The sequence below is a fragment of the Struthio camelus genome, chromosome 1, assembly GCF_040807025.1.
Source record: "Struthio camelus isolate bStrCam1 chromosome 1, bStrCam1.hap1, whole genome shotgun sequence".
Taxonomy (NCBI): Eukaryota; Metazoa; Chordata; class Aves; order Struthioniformes; family Struthionidae; genus Struthio; species Struthio camelus.
Genome location: NC_090942.1, coordinates 118,770,622 through 118,788,722, shown reverse-complemented (window position 1 = coordinate 118,788,722; position 18,101 = coordinate 118,770,622). Strand labels below are relative to the sequence as shown.

Genomic DNA, 18,101 nt, shown 5'->3' with positions numbered 1-18,101 from the left:
CGTATCTGCCATACAATTTATTCTCATGTGTATGGAATGCAGAAGTTACTTCTGCAGAGTTGCAGAAGTAAGTAAGTAAGTGTTGCATTCTTTGCTCATGTTCTAGGAGAAAGGAATAGGTGTGCCCTGGCAAACGGTGAGCGTTCATGCAAACCTCTGCCTGTAGACGTAGCAAAATTTCAAGGATTAAAGCAAGCAATTTGGCCTGTAACTAGTTCCAAGTCTTCACCTGGATGATGACAGCATAATCAGAATCAATTCTTACAGAACTCATCTGTGTTCTTACTTGGATAGCACTTTGAATAGTGCTTCTACTGAAGTTGCAGCTGACAGCATGACACTTACTGACTTGTGTTTTATTAAGGTATATACAGGTGTATTTCCTTGTCCAGAAATCCAGTTGCTAGATAGTCCAGCACAGTGAGGTGTGGGGTTTTTTTAGCATGTTCCACTTTATTTCATTTTCTCTTCTGATTTTAATTATTCTGCCCTTTATGGTTTATTTTAAAACCACACATGCTGTTGAAGTGTTGTGATCTATCGTGTGGGATGACTGCCTGATTTTTCGTTTCATTACTTCTTTTAAAACTAGTTCTTTAGTTATAACTAAGAACTAGATAGATTAACTGAAACTCCTTTTTGTTAAACTTGCAGTTTCAATCTATTATGTGCTTTGACTGCGTCTTAAAAAATCGTCTTTTGATGTTGTGACTCTTTTCTGCAAAGCAACCTAACCTTCTGTTGGGCAAAGCTGTTAACAGCATAAAACTTCTAGAGTGGTTCATTCAGACAGCATTACAACTACAGTCAAAAAAGCAATTCTGCATAAAAGCAAATCACTGAGCATAAGAACTCTCCATAAGACAGTCCTCTGAACAATAAAAGAAGAATGACTTTAACAAAGGTTCTGCCATCAAGTCGAAAAGGTTCTAGACTTCAGAGGTTTTCAAACTTAAATATGATTTCTCAGTACTGACCCGTTGCTAAGTTGTGAGAACAGAAATTTCCTCATGTTCTTCGCTAGTGAAGACTGTAGAAACACAAGTTATTTCACAAGTGACCAGTTTCCTTTCAGTTTCTCGTCTTGGACATACCTTCTGAACAGCTTGTCTAAGGAAAGAAGCAATGAGGCCCCCAGTTCTAGCCTCACCTCCATCAAAAGTGTTTTTTCAGACTTGCTAGATCCAAGTACTAGAACTTCTTCCTGCATATAACATTAAGGTCAACATACGCCATGACTCAGTCTTCCGTCTTCCCTCTAGACTCTCATCCTGTGTGTGTGTGTGTGTGTGTGTGATATATATGCATATAAACATACAAATATGAACACAAATACAGACATATATGTATAAACACAAACTGACAGGGAAATTACTGAAACGAAGGTATTTGCAGCCTCATTTAAGAAAAAATAAGCACAGCTATGTTCCTCCTCAGTAGTCTTCCAGACCGGGGAATGATGACCTTAGGATGTAAACCCATCACCAATCCAGGCTTCCTGCTATCCACTATTTCTACTATTTTCTTAAGGGCAGTATGTGACATAAAAGTCAAAAGTAGCTTCTCATATTCCTTTGCAGTAAAATTCCTGGAATCCTCAGGGTTTGCAGTCACCTGTCTCTGTTAATAGGACCTACCCTGTTAAATTTCTTCTGTGCCCAGAACCTCTTTTTTTTCCTGATCTGCTACATGAGCTTGTGGTAGGCTTGTAGAAGAATTTTTACCATTTGCAGGCTGGTCATACAACAAGAGTTGTATGTTTATTTCTGAAGTCTTACATGGAATAGTCTTTACAATCCTCCAAAAAAAAAAAAAAACACTTCTGTGACCTTAGTACCATGAAAAGACCTAGGTACCAGTTTATTAGAACATCATTTCAGGCTGCTGTTCACAGCAGACTTTAAAGGTCTTTGAGAATGCTTTCAAAGACAGTGCTACTGGTGCTGAGTATGTAAACTGGCTCTGGGCTGATGGGTTTGTGCTGCATACTGTAGGGCAGAGTGCCTTCTGAGAGAGGACTATGACCACTCCCCAGGGCATGCCCCATAAGGCCACTGGGGTAACACTGTGTTAGAACCAGTTACGGGCACTACAAAGGGAGGAAGCTGCTGCAGAGGAAGGCTTCTTCATAGGGATCTGGTTATCAGGAAGTAGCTTTCCCTTCCAGATAATGAGTTTGAGGTAACCATCGCTTCACAGATTGTTCTCCCTTCTGTGGTATGTGTCCCTGCAACTCCTTTCTACAATCTGTAGTGTGATCTCATGCATAATACCCAGAAGCCTTCAGGAGAATACCAGCTTGTATTTGTGTGAGAACTCTTGATACACAGTTACTGGGCCTTTTCATTCAGAAGTATGTAGTTTCCCCTCTATAAAAACAAACTCAGTAGCTGTGCCTTAGACTTGTGAAAGAGAAGTGTCTAATGAGTAAAACGAGTATCTCTTCTTCCAGATATTTATTTAAACACAGCATAGGTAGAGACTAACTACTGAAAAGACAAATATACAAATACTTTATTTATAAACAAAAAAAAAACCCAAAAACTTTAGAAATGAAGTGCAAATGCCAAAGTGCCCCTTGAGAGGGTACTTCTCAGTTTGACCTACAACTATCCTACGGATGGGTAGAGGACAGTTGTACCTCTGATTGATAGCAGATAAAAGCTGGCTGATATCCAGAAAAAAATACAATACCAAGCCCAATCAGTTTGATTGATCAGTAGCTGGGAAGTGAAGGTATACTTTAAGTGTGAAAATCCTGGCTTCAAAAGTTGGTTTGACAACTAATATGCTATGTTCAGCTTTCTGTGTACCCTTTCTGTCAAAGATTAAGAACAGTTATCAAGATTTCCTGAATTTGAGAATAGTAAGCATCTCTCTTCCCGCTTGCCTGGAAAGTACTCTTGTGCCTTCTAAACCATGTTTCTTCATTGTTTCCAGAATTTCATCTGTAATTGAAAGTGCAGTGTTACAACCAAGTTTGCATTTGAGTCACCTATAAAAGGCAGGGTCAAATATTTGCCAAACATAAGCTGCAAGGCAAAGATTACAAATGATGTCAGCTCCCTCTTTCAGACAGTATTTTTGTGCAAAGTAGTCTTATACCAAGAAGAAAAAAAACTTTACTTTCTGCTAAAGTACTGTATTTTGGTACTTGTGCGTTGGTGGTGTTTCAACATAGTATCTAGCAGCAAATAGTTCAATTATGAAGCTAATTTGTAGGAGAAACTGAAATTCATCACATCTTCTCCCAAAAGCTGCCTAGTCAGCTGTGAATGAGTAATCTTGAAATTATTTCACAATGTGTATCCATCGAGCATTAGATCAGGAGGAGTGAGTCTGCAACCCACTTACTGAATCTTTTTCTCTACACAGGTCAAAAAGGAAATGAAATCCATTTCCAAATAAAGGCATTTGCCTTCAAGTATACAACATCTTTTTCCCCGTCCCCAACACTCCTCTTTAGTGAGGAACGACTGCCCTCACTGAGCTACCTAGCTCAGAAGAGATACAGCCAGGTTTCAGACTTTAGTCTTGCAGAGCTCTTGGGCTCAGGACCTACCTATTACTGTTTTCTCCAAACCAGATTAGAGAGCTCTTAATGCCAGTGAAATTTATTCTTTCATCTAGTTCACCATACACTGAATGCACAGGCTCTACATTCAGAAAGAGGATTCCAAGAGGCATCAGGTTATGCAAAAGTCCCCCTGTAGATTAGTCGCCTATACTAACGTGAAAGAGAAGCACGAGGCTTAGTTTATATGAAACATGCCAATAAACACTAGCTATCAGTCTTAAATCATTGCTATTCCCACATATTAGATTAAAGTGATGTTACATACTTCTTTGTTCACCAGTCAAAGTCTGATAATGTATAGACTAGATGAAATCTAATTTGGCATATTTAAGGATTCTAGAAAAACGATCACCTGGATTATTTTCTTTAATTGTGACCAAGTAGAATAATCCTCCTGTTGAAAGTAGGTCTGCTACTAATGGCAAAACCCTGTCCATCACTTCTCTACCATTTTTGCCACCAGCCCAGGATGCCTCTATTCCATGGCTTTCCACCTAGGAAGAGTTAAAGCAAAGATTGTCTTACTTAATACAGATTGATAGCAATGGCAATGGCAATTATAAGAGAAACATCACCATCATCTCTATCCTTGGGAGATTATATGAGAAATCTGACAATTTTGATTCAGAAGATTAGTTTATACAGCAAAATTACTTCCAAACTTCTTTCTGCAAGATGAACATGCTACTTCTACTCTGAGTTCTAACTGAAAGAGCTGCAGTGTCGTATGCTTTATATACATTTTCTTGTAACGTGTTGTGAACTCTTGCTAAATGGAAGGTATCCAGTAAACCCTTTGTGTGTTTTGTGGGTCAAGTTCCAAAGGCATCAGAAATCTGTGGAAGCAGAGGTTATTTATTTTACAGAAAAACTGCATTTTCCATTGAAAGTCTTCTATATGAGTACCTTACCAAGTCTTATCGATAAGAGTTTTATGCTGTTTACACTTGATGGAGAAATTATGTTTTGAGAAGCAGCAGCTAGTGATCCTTGTTTCTATTTAGTCTTAATAAGCAACTGAAATCATTTGCACTGAAAACAGTTCTGTTAGAACTGCTCGCTCCACAACACCCTTTACTCTCTTTCAGAAAATAACTGACTTGACTCTCCTTCACTGTGAGTCAAGGAGAAGTAACTGAACAACTGCAAGCTCAGTTTTCATACCAGAGCTTATTTTATTTGCTGTATCCTCCAACAGCAGAAACCCCATTTTACTGCGTATTTGAAGTCAGTTTTTTCCTACCTCTTCAGAAGGTGTTACCACATACGGTGGATTAAACAGCAGGAGATCAACCTTCCCATTTAATCTTGGTGACAATCCTTTGACCTACAGATGAAATTGATGATTCCTTGGTTATTTTATTTGATACATACAGAAGACAAACATTTTGTAATGATAGTGTAATGATATAGTGCTAGATATTTGCTTATGAGCTTAAACAGCCACAAAGATCAACTTAAAACCAAAAACAAACAACCCTCCCCAAAAAACCAGTCTGTGGCATTAAGTTACCAACTGTTAAAGATTAATCAGATAATAATGAAAAATTCAGACCTACAAAGGATAACTAGAAAGTAAATATAAACTTTAAATTATTCATTAATAATTAAATTGTCTTGTATGAAAAAAATAAACTACTGAGTTTGATAAATTCACCAGTCTTCTATAATACAACTATATTACCATTCTAGAAAGCAACCAGTTTTCTGTGATACATGTGTCCAGTAACACTGGCTTTAGACTGAATTTGAATCTTTGACACTTATTGAAGGAACTGTTGTTCTTCTAGGCTTCATGGTTACTTTTGATGTTGATGTATGTATGCTTATGATTACTTAAAGTACCGCCTCTGGAAGAATGCCATGTTTTATAAATACCTGCATTATACACAAAATATTACTGGGCCTCATTAACATACTCCTGTAAATAGCTGAAATGATTACAAGCAAATCTGTAGTAAGTATGAGAAAAATTACAAGAGAAAATAGTATTACAGAAACATCTGTCTTACCAAGTCAGTAATTATTGGCTGAAGGTGAACATTGTTCAGCAGAGCTGTCTCTAGTGTGCAGTAAGCTGCCATAGGGTTGACATCTGTACATCTGAAAGCAAAATTATTTGACTGCTGTATCTGGAAGGTTAACACTGCAAACTTTATGCTAACTAATGAGTACTCTCAATGCAATTAACATTTTCCAAGTTTTCCAACATTTGCAAGTAAACACCAAAAAAATCCTGTAAAAAACACAGTATATCAGCAGCTAAACCACTCAACAATACATAGAAAGTACTTAATGAAAGAAGTTCTCTCTTCCTGTTCTACTCCCAACATAATAAATCTAACAACTTACATGAACTCCTACTCCACCTGCAGTGGCTATTTTGGGAAGTTTAGTATGAATAAGGGGAAATGCTAATTTACCAGACAAGGACTCAAGTTTATTTTTAATGAACCCCTTTTGATTCAAATAATTCAAACACAACAGAAATTGAACAAAACTTTAAATCCATTTCTGAGGGTAAGAAAGAGAGCAGTCATTAACCCTGAATAAATTATTATAACCTGTTTATGTGTATGTTTTCCACAACAATATTCCCTGAATTCTACAATTCAAAACGGAGATGAGAATATTTTGTGAAATCTGAAAGAAAGAAGTTTAAACTGCTGTCTCATGGACTCTAACATCAAGTTATCAGACAAGTGAGTTCTACCTTCTAAAATAATAGCTGTAAATTTAGAATACCTACTAGTAAATTTTATTAAATATTAAATCCAAAATCTGAAAAGAACACATCCCTCTGGTTGTCTGCACATTCATATTACCAGCCTCATATAAACATTATAAAAGAGAACACTAAGCTTGATATGGTTAAGTTTCACATACAGCTCTGCATGTATTTGTATCTGTAGACGAATAACAGAAGTATCTAATCAATGATACGTTGTTTGTTTTACATATCCAATGTTGTATCAAAATTATTTGTGTTTTATCCTGAATATGAGGTCAAAACAGGTTTTTTCTGCCTTCAAACAAAACAGACCACACACTAGAAACTCTGCTTAAACATGACTATCTGAAAGTTGAAATATGTGAAAATGTGAAGCATTTATCAGCTTTCCTTCTCAATACTAGCGCCGCATAACGGTCTCTAATAACATTAAACTCACTTCCTGCCAACAGCCAAGTAACCAATTAATGTCATGCCATCAAAACTCTGTAAGACTAGTCACTGACTAAAATTCAGGATTCAACCCAGCAAATAATCTGAGCTGGGCAATTTGTCTAAGAAGCAGGAAAACTGAACTCTGGTCACACCACTACTTAACCATTGCACAATCTTAATTAAGTAGTTAAGAGTCTTTCCGCTTTGATTTCAACATCCTGGAAAATCAAGCTAATATTTCTTTGTTGAAAAGGTAGTTTTAAGAACGTGAAAATGAAAAAAAAATATTGCGAGTGCTAAATATTCTTTATTATCGCATGCAACAGTTTAAGTGCTATTATACTTACAGGTAGAGTGCACTGGATCCAATAATGGAAGCCAGAAATGTTGAAACCACACCAGATCCGGATCCTATTTCAAGGCAGATCTCAACTCTAAATTTAAAGAGAGGAAGCTGTGGATACTTTTTTGGTAACACAGAGGAGCATCTCTAACAAACAGACATAGCATTAATCAAGGCAGTACTACATAACTTGCTGCTAAAGTGACCTTCACCTAAACATGCTGAAATACTTACTGATCGTACTCCCCTCAAAGCCTGCATTGTGTGATCTGGTTCATGATTGCCTGCTCTCCACTTGTGCCCATAGAATAAAGACAACTCCAGGCTATCAGAAGCCTGTTCAGAAAACTGGTACGTCTCCCCTGTGCCTAACATCAAAACATCCATGAACTACACAATCTCAACAGTGCAAACTGCTTGTACTGCAGCAAGATTGAACTCCAACAGAAGCCATAGAAGACCAGTATGAAACCACGCACTGGAAGTGGAACTCAAGTGCAGGAGGCCAACTCCAGACGAAGAGTAGCAACAGGTTACTTCAAAGTAAGCACCTCTAAGATTAATTCCTTGCCTGATTCCTATAGTATTTATTACAGTTATGTAGAAGTATTTTAGCAGCAGAGATGAAAACCACACAACCAAATTATCACACACCATTTGGGCTCAAATTAAAACATTTCTACCAGTTCTTTAAAATACGCTTCTAGCAGGAAGACACAGGTAATGTTTCTCAGGACTGGGCAGCTACCTTACCTCTGGCACTTCTTTGAGGCTAAGACACAGACAACTAACAACGTTTTTTACCACATTCAGATGGCTGCTGCTGCCACGAAAGTAAAAATCGGCCCTCCTGGCAGCAGAGGGACCGACCTGCCACCTTGCACTCAGCAAACCTACGCTAGGTGGAGAAAACCCAGCGGTTCCTTACCACCGCCTCCCCCAGCATATAAAACGCCCTGAACCCGATGAACGGGACAGCTCCTTTCTCCCCCCGCCCCCGCGCGAGCAGCCGTTAGCGCCCAACCCCCCCACCGTTAGAGCCAACGCCCCTGGCGGCACGTGCTCAGGCCGCCTCGAAGCCCCGCCCCCCCTCCTATTGGTTGCCCCAAGGGCTCCTCCCCCCCTCCCTGCGCGCACCGAGCCTCTTTGAGCTGGGCCGCGTCCTGCTCCAGCGCATCCAGCAGCAGGAAGGTGTCCTCGGCCGGCTCGTACACCTCCCGGAACCGCCCGTGCGGCCCCACGTGGTCGTACCGCGGGGTGGGCAACCCGGGTACCGCCATCGCGCCCGCGCGGCGCGCGCATGCGCAGGCCTCCCCCACCCGGCCCTCTCCCGCCCGAGGATGAGGAAGCGGGCGGGGCCAACGGCGTGGCGTGGCGCGCCTGCGCGCAGGCGTTCGTGCCGCGAGAGCGTCGGGGCGGGGGCGGGGCTGGCTCTGTGCCGGGTGCGCGCCTGCGTTGGCGCGCGCGGGGGTCAGTGGTGCTGCCGCCGAGGCGGGGAGGAGAGCGCGCGGGTGGACGCGCGCCGCCGGCGCCGCCAACGGACGGGAGCTGCCTCCGCGGCGCCCCGCCCCTTTACTTCCCTCGGCCGCGGCGGCTGTTGGTCACAGTTGATGGCCGCGGCGTCGCCGGGTCGCGTCTCCTAGCTTCGGCGCCGCAGAGAACAGGCGGGGGAGCTGGGGGTGCACACGCTATGGGAAGCCTGCCGGAGAGAGAGAGATTGAGAGAGTGAGAGAGAGAGAGTGAGAGTGTGTGCGTGCGTGTGTGGAGGGGTGGCACCCAAATAGCTGCTTTCAGTAAATACTTGTGTGAAATTTTCATACTCGGGTTTGGTCATACCGGTTTAATTAATCCACGTTAAAACGTGTAGCTAGTGAGGAGAAGTCGATTTAAATGCATAGCTGTGCACGCGACAGTTGACCTAGTCATCCCTTAAAAATCACGTGAAAGGAGTATTAACTTAGCTTCTTACTCTTCTATGTTGTTTTAGCATCGGCTCCCAACATTATTCCTTGTCCGTCACTGAGAAGTACTTTTTCATGAAAGTTTAGCAGGAAGCCAAACCAAAGAGGGGCTGACGAAGTTTCTAGGCAGAAATTGTACAGTGAAGCACACAGAGGAATGATTTACATCAATGCAATTTTTTCTTAATCTGTAAATAAACTACTTTTTCCAGTTATGAAAGAGAGTGTTTCTTTGCTATCAGTCTTTGCCAGGGCCACTTGACAAGGACCTTAGGTCCAACTGTAGGGAACTCCAACATTTGAAAGAAAATGAAGACTTGACAAAACAGAACTGAACGGAAATTCCAAGGTGAAGAACAGAAGATTAATATTTTGCTCTACGTAGCAGAACACAAGTGAACAAACAAATTGTGATCCAAAGAACAAGGAGAAAGAGGGGGAGGAATTCTAGTTCCCAGGACGTGTGTGTTTAGTTATTAAGGCACTGGGCACCCAAAATCTGAGCGTGGAGTAAGTGTGTAGACTGAAGAAAGAAAAACGTGAAGCTAGTGAATAGGCCCAGTCTTAAAAGGTTATTTTAATAATCATTTCAAAGCCCATCAGCTTTTGCGAAAAAGTACATTATTAATCCATTAGATTAATATGTGTTGACTTAAGGCATTGATTCAAGGACACTGAAGTGTATCTTGTTTGTTGGCCTCCTTTTTTGGCTCTGGAACTGGGGGAAGATAACAAATCAATCTCATTGTTAAAAAGGCAACTCTGTCTACCTCTATGTGAAAGTTAAGAACCCAGTTTTGATTTCCTGTAAGTATTTCTAATAGATACACAATATCCTCTGTAAGACAGAGGATGTCATCCTTTCCTACAGAAAAATAACTTGTGATTTTTAAGCAACTCATAGTTCATAAATTCAGCTCATTTAGAAGCTGTCTGTTTTACTTATTTACTTATTTACATTATAAACCACCTTTGCATAGCAATATAGGCATTTCGTCCTGGAAGTTCAGAGAACACACCTATTCCACATACCGACAGGAGAAAAAAAAGGTGTCATCAGAATACTCAGTCCTTACAGTAACAGGAAATTTGTTAGGAGAAATTCTCAGGTAATTGCCGAGAAAGGACTGTACTACCATACTATAGGCAAAAAACAAGCAAAAATCTGAATAACCTCTGAGAGTTTTGCACAAAGGAAAATTCCTTTCTTAATACAGATGGGGAGATTGATGTTATCTAATCCAAGTGTATAACACAAAGTTCACCAACCAGACATCTGGAAGACTTAGCTAAGATGTCGGTATTAGTGTACCCTGCCTCACATCTGCCTTTAGCTGTGGCCCACCTTCAACGCTTCCAAGTAAAATCAACACTCTAATCCTTTATGTAAAAGCAAATGCTTTTTCAGGTAGCCAACAGCTGTTTTGGAGAATCACGATTAATATATCAGGAATACATGCAAACTAATATGATCAACAAGCAGCAAATGAGTCTCCTTCAAATCCACTCTTTGCGGGGGAATATCAAAGCAATCGGTTATCTAAAGATTAGTAATGGGAGATCCAAAATTAGATTTTAACTCAAGGATCATTTTTGTCCTCTCATAGAAGCCTGGAAATAAGATCAAGTTTTATCTTAAAACAGTTTAGATTCCTTGCTCCAATATCTAGCTCGGAGCAGTTCTAGCACCTCAGGAGTTCAGAAAACTTCAAATTTCAGGCTAAATTTATTCATGACTGATTTGAGTGGACCTGATCTTATACTAGCTAGCTTTTGATTGTACAAGTTATCTTTTGATTTAAAGTGCTCTTTTCTCTTAATTTGTTCCCCCAAATGTATTTATAAAATACTATCATAACCCATCTCAACCTTCATTTTGCTGACAAAATAAATTCCTAACACCTCCTAATTTATCCCCAAATCATGCTCTTTTATGAACTTGTTCTAATATGAGTAAATCTTTCTTTCAACTTAGCTATCCTAAACTGTATATAATATTCTGTGAGATCTTATCCTATTTACTATTGCTTTCTTTACTGAAAATACCTTGCCCAATACAGAGTAAATTTATTACATCTATGTCATAGCGAAAGGTACTAAAAATTGTTGACTTTATCTGTTCTTCCCAGATTCTCTTGATGGTCAGTGGAGAAAGATAGGCTGCCTTAGGGGACAATACAGAGCACGAGCCCGGAAATAAACAGTATCAGTTTATTAATGCAAAGTAAAATACGATAGATATTCTTTTATTTCATCTGTCTTCCCAGTGGTTTCCTTCTGTGCCAGAGGAACAAGTACTTGCAAAACCTATTAAGTCTGTATAAAATTCCAGTTACTTTGGCAACATGAAGTCATGTAAGAGACAGAATTTTGCACTCTGTCCATATTAGGAGAATTATTTCTTTGGCTATATTTTTTTAATCTCTACAGGTGGTCAGGCTTTGGAGTGCAGTAGAAGAAATGACTTCACCATCTTCAGCTGTACTAGTTGTTATTTTTGGCTATTTTACACCTTATGAAATCTGGTTAATTATTATTGTTTTTTTAAATACTTACAAGTCCTTCTGGGTGAATTTTTTAAAACGTTTATTTTTATTGCTTATATAACTACCTAAAATGTTTTTCTTGGTAGACAACCTCACTGTTTTTGCCAAAACAGATTCTATTTCAATTTTAGAAAATATTGGAAAGTTAATATTCCCATTTTAATGATGCCTTGGCCATGTTATTAAAATAGGCTTTATAGAAATGAAAAGTTGATCTTAACAGGAATCATAACCATTTGTTTACAATAAATAAGCTGTGTGGCCCTATCCCATTTGGAATTCAGTGCCGTTCATCTCGGAGATACTTAACCCGTAACTTCCTAGCTGCCTTTCAGCCCGCAAAGGTCTTCATCGTAAACTTCTCAAACACTGCGTGTATTTGGCACCCCCACTTCCCAGAGGAGCTCTAGGCCTGTAGTGGAAAAGTGAGCATGTGAGGAAGCAGAGCCCCCAGGATCTCTGCAAGGACAGAGCTGCTAAGGTATGTGAGATCTCGAAGAACTCTCCTTAGCTATGGACGCCGGCAGGCAACCGCGTTACTACAATCTCTTTCTTAAACTGAGCAAATGCCTTCATAAAAGTAATCTTTCTTGCCCTCAGTATTTCTACTGAAAGGCTATTATAAAACCTCAGTGCTCTAATAATTAGAAACCTTCTGTTTCCCAGCCTAGATGTGTTGGTAGGTTTTATACTCATTTACTTTTCTGGCAGCATTGTAATTGAACTTCAGCAATTGTTTCTATAGCGTTTGCTTGATGCGTTTGTGGAAAAAGAAAGGCTCTCGTCAGCCTTTGTTCTGCTTGACTAAATAAGACAAGCTCTTTTTAAAAATGTCATAAGGTATTTTCTTCATTTCTCTTACCACTCTTTTAGATCTTCCGTGTATGTATCAAGTCTGACTTCACCCTGAATATGACTTGTACAAAATATTCCAGGTGACATCTTACTGGAGCTTTACAAAATGCACTAGCTTCTTTGTCCCTTCTGGCACTTTCCTGGTACATCCCAGGATCGTGTTTGCATTGTCATCATAGGAGTGGTTTCTGCGATCAAATCTTATACTCGGTTTCTCCTCAGTGGTTTCCGTATAACTGATATAAAATGAGAATTTTATAGTATTTTTTTTTTCAGTAGTTCACTTTGCATTTCTATTGCTTAAGTTCTGGTCATTTTGTTCCTTAGCATGAGGTCTTGTGACTTCATGTTATCATCACCGTGATGCCAAGGCTGACGTGTGTAAAGGTTATTGATAAAAAGAGAGTCATGGGACTAATCTTTTAGGAACACCACTCGTGAATTATTTTTAACTAGATACTGCTCCTTTTCAATATGATCTATTACTATCTCGCCTTTATTCAATTCCTTGATCACCTTATGCTTCCTACACCAATTCGTCATCTCCAGCTTAGTTTGCAGTTTTCCACATAACACCACATCAAAAGCTGAATGACAGTCTAATTAGATTCACTGTGCTTCATTTCTCTGTTCAAATATCAGCATCTAATTGGAGAAAAACACTGTAGTAATCTAGCAAGATGTACTGCCTTTGCCATCATGGCCAATATCATCATCCCTCTGTTATTTTTAATCGCTTTCTCAGCGTAAGCGTGTAGAGGTTCTACTCCTTTCCTTGTTGTCTTTTCGGACAAGTGTGCAAAAGTTTTTGCTTTGTGTTTTAATATCTTCATAAAGACTAATTCAAACTGATTTTAACAATTGTCGTTTTACATTATAGTTTTCTGACTTCTAAGACATAGAGTTTTTACAGAGCAGCCTTTTTTCTATCACTTGTTGACATTCTGTCTACTCTTAGTATATTGCTTGAAACAGTGCACCAGTCAGGTCTGAAGCCTTTCCCTGCACATTCCCTCCCATTCTTCTCCCTTTGACCACTCTTAAATATTTTCAACACCTTTGACTTCAAACAGTTGAAAACCTCTCTTCATGTCCTGAAATCCCATATGTTATCTGATTGATTTCTTTCACTTACTCTCTTAATTACCAAAGTTTTTCTTTTTAGAATAGTGTATATTAGTTAAAGACCTACTTTTGTTTATCTTTTTGTTTAATTATATTTAATTATTTCATGGTCTCTCGTCCAAGGTTATTTTCGTTTATGTCCCTGAAATAACGTTTTCATTGCTTAGAAAATTCAAAAGCAGTATGCTCTTTTGCTGCTTTCCCTGACTATTAGGTGAAGAATTTTGCTATTGTTCATGTCAGTGATGTTTAGGCTTTAGCGTCATTAGAAGCATTTCCAGTCTTTGGATAATTAATTTTGTTTCCAAATGTCACATTTCACAATTACATTTGTCTATCTAATAATATTACAGAGTTCTGTAACCATACCGAGAGCCAAACCGTGGCGTTTATACTTCAGTGAAATTTTTCCCTCCTCATTCTCTGCAGAAATTGTCACATGACAATATGCTGGTTTTTACATGCTGTTCTTACTTTTTTGCTCTCTATTGTATGTGTAAGACAATGAGCATATTTAGTTCACTGTAAGGTGAATAGATTAATAGTTTTTTATTTCCTTGATTCCCTGCTGGCTGATGAAAATACTTGTCCTCTCATCATGACATTCCTTCAGTACACCATGGCATGGTAATGTTTAATCATGGCTGTGGTATTTCCAAACCTGCTAAGAAAAGGTCCAGAGATGATGTATTAGAGAATAAAAATGATTGATACGTCCTTATAGCCCTTCCTCCAAAGATCCCAGAGTACTTGCTAAACTTTACAGACCAGTTACAAACTATTATATTCAAGAAACCACATCGCTCATCATTGAAATGCGGCTACCTTGGGGAGAAGGCAAGGAACTTTTTAATAGTGTACAGAAGTATTTCAACACTTCAGGAGAGAAAATGAATAATACCGTAATTTTCTGAACAGAAAGAGAATGTTAGGTAAGTAGTCATATACAATTGCTGGAACTGGATTTAGGCCAGAAACCTAGGAAAAACCTACTGCTAATGCAAAAAAATTGACTTGGGATTTTTAAGTCACAAATGACCAAGTCCTTGGATTTGCATTACATCTTAAATAACAACACCTCAAGCAGCAGAGTCACGGTGGAGTTTTATTTTACAACTGAATTGCGAACATTGAATAATGCCTGATTTCCACAAGAAATTACAGTAACGTGCCTGCAGGCAGAATGGCTCCTTAAACTATTTCCAGGGGCATGTCTCCTTTTCCTTGCCACTTTCAACTGCTAATTTTGAAAGGTATATGAGACTAAAAAAAAAAGTTTTATAGCATTGGTTTCTGACAAACAAACTAGCAGCATAAGAAATTCCCTTCCCAGCCTGCCTGCTGCATAGTGGAGCGCTCTGTACTGATTTGTAGTTCTGAGACCGCTTTCTTATTCTGTCTCAAAGTCAAACAACTTTGAAGGGAGAGATCACAGAGAAAGAGATAAAACAGGAAAATAATGTACAGTCACATGGCAAAATGCTCATATTCCTTCCTGACATTTATAAAAGAGAAGTCCTTTTTAAAAAGGTTAGGAATAGCAGGGATTACATTTGAGAGGGGTTAAGCGTAAAACTTGATCTGTCAGCAGCAGTCACGATAGTTAAAAAGTAGTTGTATTCTTTGTACCTTTTAATCAGAAAATGCAAGAGATTCATCTGGAATCTCTTACAAATAGCAAAACTGTAATGCAGTCAGGCTTCCTAGGATCATGGCAAGGAATTTACCAAAAAAATAGCTAGTTTGACTGTACACACACATAATACAGAGAACATATTTGTATTTAATTACCTGATTAATGAAATGTATACATCTGTAGGGAGCAATGTGACACAGGAGACAAACATACTGGCTAGAAGGGCATTTCTTTCACGGCTTTACATGACAGAAAATCTTTTAGACTGCATGTTCAGCCAACACGTTCTAAAAAAGATCAAAAAATTCTTCTATTTCAGAGCTCAAACTGAACAGATACTTTCATCACATGAGTAATGGATGATTTCTGTAGGTGCCAGTCTACTGGGACTGGAATGAAACAAAACTTACCAAACAACTAAGCAGAAGCAACCGAATAAATTTAGAAGTTATACCAAAGGAGGACGGTATTTTACCTGCAGTTCTTTAAGAAAGCTCTTTGATGACTAAATCTTTTTCTCCTCATTTGAAAAACATAGGATATTAAAGTTTATGAGTTAGCCAGAGAGAAAACCTTCCTTTTTAGCTCTGAGAAGGTTTAAGAGAAAGGAATGAAAGAATATGTGCTCAATTTCCAGCATGAAAGCGTGTTGACAGTTACCCAAATTATCTGAAACAGTTCTGACATTGTACAGGATTATACAGAGAAATGGCAGAACTATAGACAGTCAGTTATTTAAATTAGAGGTCACCCAGTATAAAGAATGGGAAAGAAAATAAAATCAGAAATATTATAATCCTATTATATAAATATAAATATAAATATAATATATACATAATATATACAATTACATCTCATAATATATTATTATATATTATATAAATATATTTATATTTTATATATATGTGCATCTGTTGATATATATGTGTGCATAAATGTTATTTTATATATATAATCTACATTACTTCGTGTATACATAGAGCAAGAGCATCATTTTGGTCATTGTCTGTTTTCATAGAGAAACTCATAAATGGGTGACGGAAAATTATTAGAGCCAGAGAGAGACTCTGGCTTTCTGGACAGTAAATTAGAACTCTAGAGAAAGGAAGAGTAGGAATAAAATATGATAGAAGCTTATTGAAACTTTAAGTGAGCCAAAGTGAGCTCTCAGGAACTCATAAAACTTCTAAGCAAAAAATGCATTTATTTCACAGTATATAACTGAGTAATAGAATTCCTATTCAAAATGAGGCCAACAGCCTGGTGCAATTTAAGGAACAGACAATAAAAGACGATAAGCCTCATGCGTCAAGAAAAAAGCAACCACCCTCAAATGGGCATTTAGAGAAAGATTTATTGAACAGTCAGGTTAATGCAACATTATGCAGTAGGTTTTTATTCTGATGGGGTTGCTCTACTTTAAGAATGACTATTGAGTTGCTGCTAGAAAAAAAAAAAGTGGTTTTCTGTTGACTCTGTGAAGCAGGTTACACCAGCAATATTGAGAGAAACTCACTAAGGAAAGTAACTCAGTGTTTGCATCGAGTCATCTTTAGGGAAGAAGCCTGAGAACAACCAAACATTATGAGAAAGTTTGAGCTGATTTTTTCTGTTATTTTGTTTCTACTGAAAACCCTCTAATCACAGAACCACAGAATCCCTCAGGCAGGAAAGGCCCCCGGGAGGGCTCCAGCCCAACCTCCTGCCCAAAGCAGGGCCAGCTCTGGGACCAGACCGGGCTGCTCAGGGCTGTGTGCTGGTGGGTCTTGAAAACTCCCAAGGATGAAGACTGCACAGCCCCTCTGGGCAACCTGCTCTACTGCCTGCCTGTCCTCAGGGTGAGAACACTTTTCCTTATATCCAGCCTGAACCTCTCTTATTTCGACCTGTGTCCGCTGTCTCTCGTCTTTCCACCCCAGGACTGGTTCTCCCAGTTTGGTGTCCTCTGCAAACCTGTCTGAGACTACTTTATTATATAAAGTACTTGTAAAAATGTCAGGGAAAGTACCTACCCATACGAGGTGTCTTGCACGTTCTTCTGGCTGGCACTGCCATACTGGATTAGACAGGCTATGGTTCTTGCATTTGTTAATGGCATGCCTCTTTTTCGCTTTTTGCTTGTTTGGATATACAATGAACATTTTGCCAGCACATTTTTATCCATTGTATTTTCTGGACAATTGTTTGTGTTCAGATAGTCAATAAAGGAAAGTGTGAGTATGAGGAAACGAAGCAAAACCTGCATATAATTATGTTTTGGGCGGCAGTTTTCCCTGTGTGTATTTTAGCATGAAAACCTAATAAAGAGATATTAAAAAGGATTTTCATTTCAAAACAACCTTGAGATGTCTTTTGTAATGACATCTGATATTCCAATATGCTGATGCTTCAGAAGTGGAGACGTTAGGCATCTGTCTACCACAATATTGGATGCTGATGTAGCAAGCTTAGTAGGTACTAGATGGAACATTTTATCAGGAGCATTAGAGGAAAGTTTTTCTTGAGGATTGTATAAATAAAGCATCTTGACAGACGATAGGAAAAGGACACTAATGCTATGCAAAATACGTGTTGTCTCTGTAGCTGTACCTAACATGATTAATTAATATACATTGTAAAAATTCAGGTCATAGATATTCATGTAAGTCCATTTTAGTAGAATCATTTGTGAAATCATATATTATTCAATCTAATAAAGAGTGGCAGAATTAGGCCCATAATGAAAGACTTTATCACAGTACAAGTCAAGATTGTCATCAATATACTCTAACCTAGGCTAACCACTATAGATGAGAGTCCACATTTGCTATAGCTTTCCATAGCAACAGGCATCTGCTTCCACTTAATAAATAATGAAACAACCCTGTATTTTGTGGGTTTCACAGATTTTCA

General features: G+C 38.7%; 2 protein-coding genes across 3 annotated transcripts in view; one reads left to right on the top strand and one right to left on the bottom strand.

Annotated features, from left to right (window-relative positions):
* LTN1 (listerin E3 ubiquitin protein ligase 1) overlaps positions 1-7,232 on the top strand; it is a 41,442-nt gene extending 34,210 nt beyond the window's left edge. The window contains exons 31-32 of one of the 2 annotated variants that reach the window (XR_011135179.1): positions 6,201-6,279; positions 7,093-7,232. The gene's annotated coding sequence lies outside the window, so the exon portion shown is untranslated. The remainder of the gene's footprint in view (positions 1-6,200; positions 6,280-7,092) is intronic. The other variant, XR_011135183.1, reaches the window with a different exon arrangement.
* On the bottom strand, positions 2,440-8,483 carry N6AMT1 (N-6 adenine-specific DNA methyltransferase 1). Its single transcript, XM_068911792.1, has 6 exons — positions 8,224-8,483; positions 7,091-7,177; positions 5,590-5,680; positions 4,821-4,904; positions 3,930-4,071; positions 2,440-2,948 (listed from the first exon to the last, which is right to left on the bottom strand). The coding sequence occupies exons 1-6, from the start codon at positions 8,364-8,366 to the stop codon at positions 2,842-2,844; spliced, it is 654 nt and encodes a 217-aa protein (XP_068767893.1). The 5' UTR covers positions 8,367-8,483; the 3' UTR covers positions 2,440-2,841.
* Between the last annotated feature and the right edge of the window lie 9,618 nt (positions 8,484-18,101).

Bases quoted from the DNA above. Each gene is read 5' to 3' on its own strand.
- N6AMT1 (XM_068911792.1), bottom strand. From the start codon at position 8,366: ATGGCGGTACCCGGGTTGCCCACCCCGCGGTACGACCACGTGGGGCCG. The intron at 7,178-8,223 runs GTGCGCGCAGGG...CTTTAAATTTAG, and splicing joins GCCCAGCTCAAAGAGGCTCG to AGTTGAGATCTGCCTTGAAA. The intron at 5,681-7,090 runs GTAAGTATAATA...TTTTGCTTTCAG, and splicing joins GGATCCAGTGCACTCTACCT to ATGTACAGATGTCAACCCTA.